The sequence below is a fragment of the Trachymyrmex septentrionalis genome, unplaced genomic scaffold, assembly GCF_001594115.1.
Source record: "Trachymyrmex septentrionalis isolate Tsep2-gDNA-1 unplaced genomic scaffold, Tsep1.0 scaffold80, whole genome shotgun sequence".
NCBI classification, from domain to species: Eukaryota; Metazoa; Arthropoda; class Insecta; order Hymenoptera; family Formicidae; genus Trachymyrmex; species Trachymyrmex septentrionalis.
Window position 1 is genome coordinate 3041677 of NW_017305988.1, and position 12728 is coordinate 3054404.

At 32.3% G+C, this 12728-nt stretch overlaps 2 protein-coding genes across 6 annotated transcripts in view; one reads left to right on the forward strand and one right to left on the reverse strand.

Moving 5' to 3' along the window:
* LOC108754639 (ribonucleases P/MRP protein subunit POP1) overlaps positions 1 to 128 on the reverse strand; it is a 5042-nt gene extending 4914 nt beyond the window's left edge. The window contains exon 1 of the mRNA XM_018497095.1: positions 67 to 128. The gene's annotated coding sequence lies outside the window, so the exon portion shown is untranslated. The remainder of the gene's footprint in view (positions 1 to 66) is intronic.
* A 1639-nt stretch (positions 129 to 1767) lies between these two features.
* The window catches only part of LOC108754705 (titin homolog), a 22447-nt gene continuing 11486 nt past the window's right edge, over positions 1768 to 12728 (forward strand). For 2 of the 5 annotated variants that reach the window (XM_018497206.1, XM_018497208.1), the window contains exons 1-12: positions 1768 to 1833; positions 1918 to 2147; positions 2436 to 2647; positions 3301 to 3436; positions 3551 to 3817; positions 4035 to 4276; positions 4346 to 4514; positions 4608 to 4898; positions 4971 to 5627; positions 5716 to 6150; positions 9175 to 9299; positions 12241 to 12557. In XM_018497206.1, the coding sequence (XP_018352708.1) occupies positions 3310 to 3436; positions 3551 to 3817; positions 4035 to 4276; positions 4346 to 4514; positions 4608 to 4898; positions 4971 to 5627; positions 5716 to 6150; positions 9175 to 9299; positions 12241 to 12557 (2630 nt within the window). In that variant the 5' untranslated portion in view covers positions 1768 to 1833; positions 1918 to 2147; positions 2436 to 2647; positions 3301 to 3309. Of the gene's footprint in view, positions 1834 to 1917; positions 2148 to 2289; positions 2352 to 2435; positions 2648 to 3300; positions 3437 to 3550; positions 3818 to 4034; positions 4277 to 4345; positions 4515 to 4607; positions 4899 to 4970; positions 5628 to 5715; positions 6151 to 9174; positions 9300 to 12240; positions 12558 to 12728 lie in introns of those variants that run through there. The other 3 variants (XM_018497204.1, XM_018497207.1, XM_018497205.1) reach the window with 3 other exon arrangements.

A 12728-nucleotide genomic window follows, 5' to 3' on the forward strand; every position in this document is an offset into this window, starting at 1 on the left:
CACATACATATATTTATGTATAATTTTTTTAAGCACACCGCGGATACACAATAATCAAATATTTACTTCTCTTCGTAAACAAGCGTGGAAATCAATGACCATAAAGGTCATGGCATGTAGAAAGACTTAAAACTCAGGGAGAGTTAAGAGTGGGTATAAAGAGAGTGACGTCAATGCATATGTCTAAGGCTGCATTCTCATGCTGATGCTCGACGCTTGATTCGAGCATTTCTTATATAATCTGTGAATTCGAGCGGCAAAACGAATACCAAGCATCAATTTCGATCACGTGATCTGTTTCGCCACTGAAAGTAAGCGTCAAGCGTCAGAATGAAAAATCAGCCTAAAGTTCGTATCAGACTATCGACTTTACAAGCCGATTCGACTGCAGACTCTGACTGCTGACCAATAATGGACCAATCACATTGAATCAGTCTTATTGTGATTGGTTCATTATTGGTCGTCAATCAAGAGTCGGTAGTCTGATACAGGCTTAAACGTAAATTTTCAGCTGTTCAAATCGGCTGGAAATAACATCGCAGCCAATACGGTGGCAAGATTCTAATCCAGCTAGCAATCCAGCAGGAAAACAAGCATCGTGTGCCGCAAGCTTTATAGCGTTATAGAAATAATCAATCAGCGTTATTCTGTGTTATTCCGAATAGGTTTTTAAAGCCACTTAAATTACCCGCAAATTAGCGCTATTAAAATTGATTGTTTCAATGACGCATTCTTTAATCCGCGTAGTCCTTTTCCGCACCGTATAATTTTATCCTAATGCCTCCGGCACACCAGCGCGATGTTCGTCGCGCGTGACACGCGATATCCAATCGCTGCCGGAGGCATAAAGCATTAAGGGGCTTTAAGTACATGGCACGTACACAAACGTAAGGTCGTAACACGTAAGCAGTAAGAAAATCGTAATGCGTCGTCTACATGCGTCGTCTATAGGCAGTAGCAATAATGGATTAAAAAGTAGGTGTAAAAATCAACAAATTATAGTCGAATGTGAGAAGGATAATTAATTAGCATTGGTCAATTTCTATGCCTACTTCTTAATCCATTACTGCTACTGCCCATTGTAGACCATGCATAAAGTCGGGAGCACATAGAAAAATGTAAGATCTTAACACGTAAGCAGTAAGGAAATCATAAGATTGGAATCGCTATTGGCCTTACGGTCTCTATCGTGATTAGACAATTCGCTTACTGATTACGTCTTACGGTCTTACCTGAAGGCTCTCCGTAGTCACCACTCCGCCGTAAATAAAGCCAGCATTCAACTCTTTCCGCTAAAACCCATGGCACATATAAAAACGTAAGGCAGTAAGAAATAATCAGTAAGTGAATTGTCCAATCACGGTAGAGACCGTAAGACCCCCAGCAAACAAGAATGGATTGAAATGAATTGAAATGGATTCAGATTTTCAGAAATATTAATTCACAAATGTTCAAATAAATGTTAAAATTTTCAATCCTAAATGTATTTTTATTCCTTTATCCAGCGAAACTTCGAAGCTGCACGAAATTGTACATACATACATACCTTACATGTTCATTGGCTACATGCGTCATATTTTGTCGCACGGCAAGCATTTCCGCGTCCGATGTGCAGAAGCCTTAAGCCATTAGAAATTAACCAATCATAGTCAATTATTTTTTTCATATTCAGTTGTGATTGGCCAATTTCTTACGGCTTACGGTTTACGGCTTACGGCTTACGGCTTACGACGTAATAGAACTGAAGCGCTAAAAGCGTCCAAACTGAACATTGAACCATTGTGATCAATAGTGTATCTTAAAACATCTTGAAATGAGGTGAAAATTATGAAAGTGAGCAAATTAGCTGTGTGTTAACTAATGAAATATTTTAGTGTATTTATTCATTTTTCACATCATTTTTAATCGATCTCCTAGTTGCGCAATGCACCGTGCACGACGCACAACGTATATATGTCATGGCATGCATATGTACATACGTATATATCTACGTAATCGGCCCATCCGATGGATGATGCGGTAAATCATTGATGAATGTGGAACTTTGAGCGGAAAGCTTTGTATAAGGAAATTGTATCATCATAAGGAAATAATATCGAGGGTTCATTCGCGAGGAATGAGTTGACGTCGGCGAGGGAGCACAACGGGTAAGTTGCAACACAACTGGACGGTTACGGCTACCACCGATCGACGATATCAAACGCAGGTCAAACAAAATGGCCGCTCGCTCGATAGCGTTTGGCGGTATTGTATCGTTGTTTACTTGCTAAGAAGACGATTGCTTCGAAGCACGCTTATCGATTCCTCGCTGCCGCTTTCGTTATTCGTTATTCACTCCGCGTCTCAGCAACGTAAACTAATACGACATTCCACTCAATCGTGATATTGCCAATCGCCAAATTTCCGCCTCATTTCTGCTTCTTTTTTATGTACAGAGGAACGGTATCGTTGCAGTGTTAGTCATTGCTGTTTTTCACGATTACGGCATGGACGCCGTGGACAGGTAAATTTTGATGTAAAAGCATAACGTGTTTCCATCGACGTGGCCGTGCAGAATCCGAGAATGCATACAATGTTGTGATGGTATTGATCAACAAGATCAATTTCGTGGAACTTTTGGAGAATATTTGTGCAATTACGCGTCCAGGTAATCGTAACCTTACATTCTCTCAAAGAAAGGAATTAGATTCCAAAAAGATTCGTTTTCCGAGAAAAATTTTACTTATTGTAATATGCTATACATATACTGTATACTTGGAGTAAAATTTTCTTCAGAAAGAATATTTTGGAATATAGCTCTATTGAATCCTCTAAAGTTGATGTACACTGCGAATACTGAAAATCTATAAAATGCAAAATACAAATTCTGAATACATATCAATATACATTGGAATATATAACCTATGACTTTATTGAGTGTACATTTAATAGTGAATTCTTTCTTTGTCAGTCAATGATTCAGTGAATTGTGCTAAATTAATTAGTTGTAACTTTGGTTAAAACTTTTGAATGAATGGATGCATTCAGCAAGTACAATAATGAGTAAATAATGAGTAATAATGAGTACTGTAATTTTTATCTTCGATTGAAGTAGATCCATGATAAATCTGGAATAACATGTACTCGTTAAGCTGTTGTGTCTATGTCTATTGTGATACTGGAAGCATTTATTATTAATAGCTATTGCATTATTAAAATCCTTTATGGAAACAAAAGAAAAGTATATTTTGTATACACACACACATATATATATATATATATATATATATATATACATACATAAAAAAGTTTGTTTTTTAGGCAAACAGAATGTCTAGTTCATATGTCATTGAGCCCCAGGAAAGCAATTCTGAGAAAAAGGATGATACATTAATCATTGTTGTCAATGATGATGGGATAATATCTGTTGATCAAGCAACTCTACAAAACTTGATAAGTAAGCAATTGCAAGCAAGTTAGTAAAGTAAAACATATAATAATGTCTTGTGAAGAATTGACATAAATGAATAATATCGCATGACGTGCAATAATAACTGAATCATCATTTCAGTGAATCAATCAAGTGCTAATGTTAGTGTGGTACGATTAGGACAAGCCGATACAGATACTGAAAATGGAGATATAACCTTGACAGTAGATCCACCGACATTTGCTCATTCTACAGCAAGCTCGGTAAGCACAAATGTCAGTACCGATCCAGGTGGATTAGTAGATCCTTTTATGGAGATGGATCCAGAACAGTTGGAAAGATTAGAAACAGCTCTGCAAAGTGAAGAGGCAAAGCAGATACTTGGAGAAAATGTTACTGCGATGCTTGGTACTTTATATATATAAATTTTTTTTTTTCGTTAAAATTCTTTTTTATTCCAGTTTTATAATTGCAATGATAAAAAAGTTTTTGTCTACATTATTAACTTTTTTGCAAATTTTATTATTAATGTCAATACAAAGCTTGAGATATTGCACAAATTTACTTTTTATTTCTGATTTTATAGTTAATCTATGCAACTTCTATATGTATTAATTCTTTTTAGATATGTTATCAATAGAAGAGTTACAGAATACGATGCGGTATAATATACAGCTGGACCATTGTTACACAAGCAGATTGTCACCTAATGATCCTGTGCCAAGGGATCCCTTACCAATTATTGATGATTTATCTGAACCCAATGATATACAATATGTACATCAATCATCCTCTCCCCGAACTATTGTTATGTCACCGCCTATTAATGACATGAACAATGTTGGGGTTAAGAATACTGTAAAGAATGTAAACGTAATTATACACATATTTATAGTAAACAATATTGTTACTAATTATTTAATTCCTGGATTATAGATATCGTTGCAAGGCAAACAGATGAATAGATCAATACGTAAAACGATTGTATCGACGCCACCAAATACAACTGGACCTTCTAGAGCAAATACAATTATTGGGACTCCTAAATTGTCAGGGCATTCAGTGTCGAGAAGTATAACAAATGCTCATCAAGGAATAACTAAATGTATCATTTTAATAATTATTTTTTAACTATTACCAATTATATTCTTTATATTAATATAATAACGGCAAAGTGTTATTATAATCATGTTTACAGTACAAATCAAAAATAAGGAAGAAGAAGAAAATGATATCACAGAATCGTCTACAGAATCTTCGGAATCAGAATCTGATAATGATAACGATTCAGATTTTGGCCTTCGTAAGAGAAGTAACGTTAGAGCTCGAGGAGGACGAAAAGGTCTTACTACAAGAGGTGGTAGCATGACAGCTGCTCGAAGGAGAGGTCAAAATAAGCAACTGGATATGGAACAGGTGCGGCGATTGGATATGGAGATGGCTGCTGCTGTTAATGCAATGAAAACTCCTGAAAAAGACGACAAATCGGGTGCGTAATTAGTTTATTGGAAAATATTTGATTTTGTAGCTGAAGAAAATAATATTATTTTTCAATTATTAGAGAGATTTAGCCCTACTAAGAGTAAGAGACAAGTCAAGACACTCTGTGGAAAGAAAAAGGAAGAATTGCAGCTTACAGAAGTGTCTTCATCTGTGCTTCAAGAATCACCACCAGCATATGAGAAAATACTACAAACAAATCAAGTGAAAGCAAATTTAATTAATACCAATATGATTAAGGGTGATATGATATTGACCAAACCTGGTCAAGGAAGAAGCAATCAGAAGGTTACTTTTATTCAAAAAGTTCCGATGAAACCGAATGAATTAAAAAATGTCGGTCTTAAAAAAACCCTATTGATTTCTAAGGAAAAGTTTGTAAACTCGGGTGCAAAATTTTTTACGACCAAAGATGGGAAATTGCTACAATTACCAATAGCGTCTAAAACAGTGAGTTCAAACGCGCAGGTTTCTCCAGTAAAGACAGTATTGACACAACAACTCGCGTCACAACAGTCTATGACACAACAACAAAGTGCAAATCAAAACTCGCCAATACAACAACAATCGAAAACAGTTTTTTCTATCGGCAACACGCCGATAAAAATCAAGCCTAGTGATATAAAAAGAGAAAAGAGGAAATCTGACACTAGTATAGAATCAATTTTGAAAGGAGAAGAAAATTCCGCAAAACCTATTGAGATCAAGACATTAGATAGTTAGTATTTCTTTACTTCGTTACCACTTAAGAGCGAATCAAAGTGAGTTTTACACATTAAATTATATTTCTACAACATTTGTTACAGATGCGAAGAAGCTTAAAAGAGATAACCGAAAAGCTCCGGGCGATACTCTAGGTCCCGCACTTTTCTCAACACCAGATATAATTCGACGTGTGAGTTCGAATAATGATGGGAAAGTTGTAGATAATGCTGCAACAACTATGACTCTGCCTACGTCTTTTGCAACAGCAATATCTACATCTGAATCGCCAACTGGTTATATTTCCACAGCCGTTTCATTAAATATTGGCATCTCTGCTGCTTCAAATGTTGTGCAGAATACTTCTAATTTTTCTAATAAGAAGACAATATTTAATATATCTGAACAGTCTATTCAGCCAGAACCGCAATTAAACCTTGACGGAAGTAACAGTAGTATAACGCCAGGAAGTGAAAATGAACAAAAATCAGAAACCAAGACGCCTTCGACTGAAGAATTGCAACCATCGTTAGATACAGGTAAAATTAAGCCTTATATTAAAGCCTGATTTTGTAATATCGTTTTCTCAATACCAATTTGTTATTTATTTTCAAATAATTTTTAAAAAACTATTGTTTATTATTTCTGTTCATATTTTGCAATGGAGAATTTCTTGTATATACTATTATTGTTCTATTTTCTCTTATTTTTATAAATACTACATAATGCTATTGTAATAAGTGTATTGCAACATATTTTGTACTTTTGTTCGTTCAATTCCTTAATTTGCTCATATTATAATTTTATTAGTAAAAACATTTTGTTCTTTATATTGTCAAATCATGTAATATACTTGTACAATATTATTTATCGTAATGTATATGTAATATATGAATTTTACATTGCTGTCTCTAGCATCATACTGCTTCATTAGAGAGTATTATTTAATTTATGATATTGCTTTTTTTATCCCCTCCTCTACTATATTTTAAATTATGTTGTTTAAAGTAATAAAAGTTTTATTTTTTAAATATCCTCTACTGATAAAATATCTACTGATAAAAATATATGCGTATATCTTTCTCTTTGTAATGATAAATGTGTTCCCCCATCTGTAATTTAAATTTACCTTACTTCAGGGTTCTTCATCTTGTAAGGATTATTATCCATTTTTTAAAACATCTCTTCCCTTCTACCTCCCTTTGTCTCTTTTTTTCTTTCCTTTCTAATCTTTTCTTTCCATTCCCTCTCTATTTTCTTTCTGCTTCCCTCCCTCCCTCTCACTTTAATAAATATAATAAAGAACAGAAAGAATTGATCTTTATATAATTTTGTTATATTATTTCATTCTTTTTACTTTTTAATTTTTTATTTCATATAATTTTATAAATAGGATACGGAAAAAGTACCAGGATCTTATCTCGAAAAATATATTTAAAAGTATATTTAAATTAATAGTTATAGGGTTAAGTAATGCTTTATATGGCAATGTGAATATGATCTTGAATAAGTTGTTAAGACCATGTAAAAATTACTTTGAAATGTTGGAAGAACGTTAACTTTTTATTGCACATTCATGTAGTTGACTTTGAGAGTTTTTTAAGATATTATAATAAAGTTATTTTTTTATTAAGAAACTTTCGAAATTTTGAAGCTTGAAAGTTATATTATCGATATTAACCCTTAATACATACCATTCGTGTCCTGCGCATTTCTTTTCTATTAAAAAACGTTTGTCATCTAGAGAACAAGTTTTGTGCGTTGCCGGCCTCAATTTGTACGTATCCTGTAACTGGTATAGCTCCGAAATTCATCTCTTGGGTCACAAATGACCCAATGTGCGTACAGAATATATATTTTTTGTAATTAAAAAATTTATTTTTTTCTTTATTTTCAACTAATTCTCGGTTGTATTGCGGGAATATTTCGCGAATTATTAAAAAAAGTATTTAACCCTCGAATAACATTAGCTTAGTAAACACGATTTTTGGCACCCTTGTGCTAAACATCAGTAATATTATATATTATATTGTCTGTAATATTATAAAGAACATTTTCCTAATAAATTATAAGTTTTTTACAATAGCAATAATAAAATGCATTGTTTAAAATGTAAATGCAATATATCTTCAATTTATAGCTATTCACACATATTACAAAAATATTTTCAGGTTACTCAATAACTAAACTTTTGGACAGCCGACACTTAAACTATTTTTTTTTTGCAGTTTGAAATATCAATTTTAAAATATTGAACTATACTTTTCTTATAAACATTTTTGTTTCAGAGTTTTACATTTTTATGCGAACCTACATTTTTCTCATTTTGTTAACTACATTTAATTAACAAATGTTATAACAATTTATCTACAATTTGTTATGAATATTTAACTGTACAGATACTTTCTAAAGATGTCAAAATATATGTAAAAATGTTTAATAATTTATATATACTAGTAAAAGTGATGAAAATTAATCCTGGAATGATCGAACGTGTGTAGTAAGGGTGTCAAAGACTAAGATGTATACTAAGGATTGACATTATCCAAAATGTCCGACTGACGGCTAAAATCTTTGAATGTTGGTTAGAGTCACTTCGATATAATCACCTTGATTTTGGGTGCATTTCAAGTTACGCATGAAGTATCATTTTATCTTTCTTTATTATTTGATGAACAAGGACAAATAATACACTCCTTGACATATATGTCGCAAGATTTGAGCTGAGTTCCGTTTCGCGCATGCTGCATTGTTTATCCTTGTTATTCACCGAATGTTAAACAAGGATAAACGATGCATCCTGCACATCATGCGTGAAATGGAACGCAGCCCAGTTGTTATTAGATCATCTTGAAAAATATTAATGTCGATGGTACTGTAACTTTCAAGTTTCATAACTCAAAGTTTTTAATGAAAACTAACTTTATTATAGTGTTTTGAAAAGCTTTTGAGATCAGCTACAAAGATGTAATGAAAAATGGGAACTTCCATTTCAAAATTTTAAAGTGATTTTTATGTAGCCTGAACAATACTATTCATAGTCACACTCACATTGCTATATAATGCGCTACTTAAAACTTTTATTTTTCTCGAGATATGTATTTCAGGGTCCCGATATTTTTTCCATACCCTATATAATGAGGTATGTATAAAGAATGCACTTATTTCTTACATCTATAATAATAATTTCGTTATTGATATTAATGCACGTCATTTTCAGATGTAAGAAGTTGATATTATAGTTTTAATATTAGAATATCGAATTTTGATTTCTACCATTGTTGAAATTTAATTTTATATACATATATAAACTTGTGAAAAAAAGAGTGCGTAAATTTGTACAGTTAGATGAAGTAACGAAATGTAATTCACTGTAAATTGATTTTGTCCCATCAAATGTCAATTCGTGATTCATTTTAGGGAATTCCTCTCTTGTTTCCTTTTTTCTTCTGTCTCTCTCTCTCTCTCTCTCTCTCTCTCTGTCTCTGTCTTTGTCTTTATGTTTTAAAAATTATATTAGAATAATAATTGTTAAAAGCATTTTATATATACTCTTGTTTAAGTTGGAATTGAAGGAGAAGAACATTTATTGGCTACTTTAGAAATGGAAGCTAGCAAACATGAAGAAGAATTACTTGCTGAAGCATTATTGTTACAAGAGGAACTTGGAGTCGATTTAGCTGAACATGTAAGTATATTTGTGTAACGTTATTTTAAAGGTGATCCATCCTACACAGTCAATAATACTGTTATTATTAACATACTTAAAATACTGAGACAATATTATTGATTGTATGTGGTTAATATTGATGGATTGACATAGAATACTGATGATGATCTAGATTTTTCTCGAGCATCAATGTCGCTTTGTTAGGATCCATGTTACAGTATATGTCACAGTGCAATAGATATTGTACATAAAATTAAAGTGAAATATATTATCAAGAATATTGATCATGAAAAGTTGTAAAAATACTAAAAATATTGATGCGCACTATCAGTATTACTGATTCAATATTACTGATCAATATTATTGATCGTGTAGGATTATCTTAAAATGTTTTTATATGAATGATACATATGTCATATAAAGCTTTAATCAAATTTAGAATTGTGAAAAAAATTAAATATATCACACTATTTTACATTTAAAAAAAATATTTAGTTTTTGTATTTAAATAGTAATTTATATTATAGATTAAAATATTTTTTTATGTATTACATATGTATATATTGTAATGAGTTTCTTATACTATACTGTAAGTTTTTGCAGGTTCAATTGTGGAATTTTCATTTTCTATTAATCATTAATATATTTGCGTTGTTTGCACTTTGATTTATTTTGAAGTTGAATTAAGGGAGTATTCTACTTTGACTACTTATTTTTAAGACGATTTTTAGGAATTAAATTTGTAAATATATACAGGTTTTTTAAATCTATACAGCTAATGTTATGTATTTTACATTTATCTATATTTGAAATAATATCTTAAATTTTTACAAAGCGTTTTATTGTTAATTATAAAAGTTATAAATAAATGCACAGATCATGCTCGAAAAATTTGCTTTTATCGGGCGTGGTGATTGCTGCCGTCCTCGTCGTCTGAAACAAAGAATTTTTATTCTTTACAAATGTAGTTATCATTTGGTTTTCTAATAAATAATTGGAGAAAAAATTGACCAAATGGCGCTTGAAAGAAAATATTTCGATTTTTACTAAAAAATATTCATTTCCCGCGATCCGGAAAAATAGTAATTTTGAAGATATCAAAAAGTTGGAGGGTCAAATGATAGTCTAATATGTACACTATATATATGCGCCAAAGCGCAGGTCGATCGGCCCAGTAGTTCGTGGGAAAAATACACGCCCGATTTGAAAAAAGTCGCCGAGAAAAATGCATTGAAATTTCTCATGCATTTACGCAGTGAATAATGAGTAATTTCAGTAACTTACCTTTAGTCTATACCAACACCATATAAAATACTTTCCTCGAAGAGCTCAAAAACACACTAATATCTGTAACGGAAATTTTGAACGAAATTTCACAGATTAGGATACGTTCGGAAACATCACTCGAGTATCCCCGTGTACCGTTTTATTCTTATTACTCACTGAATGTTAAACAAGGATGATGTTTCCGAATGCATCCTTACAAAGGATCATCCTGAGCTATATATGACACCATCTGCATAGAGTAAGACCCATGGCAAACAAAAACTTAAGGCAGTAAGACGTAAGCAGTAAGGAAATCAACATATTGGATTGACTACTGCTTATGTTATAACTTTACGGACTTTACAGTGATTGATCAATTTGCTTACTGCTTACGTATTACTACTTAAGTTTTTTTGTATGCCACGGCCTTAATACTACTTGACGCAAATGGTCCGTCTGCGTGGACCATTGTGGTAATCTCGCGTCGTATAGATGCTGCGTCCTCTAAACCTTTGTAGCTCGATCAATTTGACGAATTTCGTCTCAATGTTTTAGGGATACATTTTTAAGATCCCAAATTACAAGAAAATAAAAAAAAATAAATTTTTTTTGACCCGCGTCAAAGTAGAATACTCTTTTAAAAAATAGTTTAATCTTATTTGAAATTTTAAATAAAAATATCTAGAAAATTCGAGAATTCTCAGGGAATTTTTTTACAAGATTTCAACACCCTATTTTATTCACTCTATAAGAAGAGAATAGGGAGAATTATTTAGTACGTTGATCGTTAGACAAGCTATTGCTAGAATAATTTTGAAGATGATTTTGAGTGATAAGAAGTATAGAGAACCATTTATTACAATGCCTTCAGCATGCGAAATTGCATAATGAGTACTCGGGCACATTGAATATAACGTGAAATTAACGGATATTGAACGGATAAGGATTAAGCAATACCAAATTTATCTTGACAGTCAAAATATTAGTAGAAATAGTTCATAATAATAATGATAACTACGATGATGACAACAACGATGATAATAATAATAGATCTATAGGGCAATTCTTTTCAATAATTTGTTTATGGCAATTAGATTGAATATTATGCCTCCTTATTCCTAACTAGATTAAAATAGGATCACTTTTTGCCAAAAAAAAATTTCTTAATCTGTAGTCGCCTTGCCCGAGCTCCAAGAGAAAAAAATCCGAGTTCAGCAACTGATATCTTAGTCAAGTATGTGCTAAATATCGGCTGAGGATGTGGAGATTAGTCTCGATCTCACACTTGAGTATGTAATAGAAACTTATATTTGTGATAATTGATGGTGCTATGCCCTATTAACAATTGCACTACCAATCTGGCGTCACCTTTTTGTTAGGAATTTTTTGCTATTAATAAAGGTTCTTTACTAGGCGAATCTTATGGTAGAGTCTTACTTCTACACTTTATTTTTTCCCTTCAGAAATTAAGATACAGCTTTCTCGTAAGTAGTTTTTGAGTTATCTTTGTCCTATCTAAACTGTGACATACCGAACGTTAATCTCGGTTCGAATATCGGTCAATTTTTGCTAGCTGGTTAACTATCTCACTGCCTTGGATTTTTGAATGTCAAGAGACACCCCCCTTAAAACAACATAATTGTTTATAAGATGATTAGGATTTTATTTCTAAAGGATTTTTTGTTGTTTACAGTCTACACTAACTGATCCCAAGCCACGAGTGATACCAGAGTCATTGGCATCGGGTAGCATGCTTATGCCAACATTAATATCACCCGAACAAGATTCTAAATTAGCAGAGACAACGTCAACGGCACAAACAAATGTGTCGAAAGAAACAAGCAAAAAATCTTCAAAGGACGATAAAGAGACTATTCAAATCATTCGAGGTAATCGTGTGATTAAGTTACCACCTATCGAAGCACCTGCCACCAGAAGTAAACGGTTGCAAGAAAAAATCGAGGTGCCGCAGACAAATCTCGAACCTACAAAGAAAATGCAAAAGCTTACGTAAGTACACTATATTATTATAACTTGAAGATTTGTGGATGCACATAACAAAATATCATACATAATTTCATTTAAATTTCTGTTACACAAAAGTGTATATTCGATTATTCATATATTATTATCTTAAAATAAAAAAATTTTTATATGGTTTGATAGATTATTATAAATATA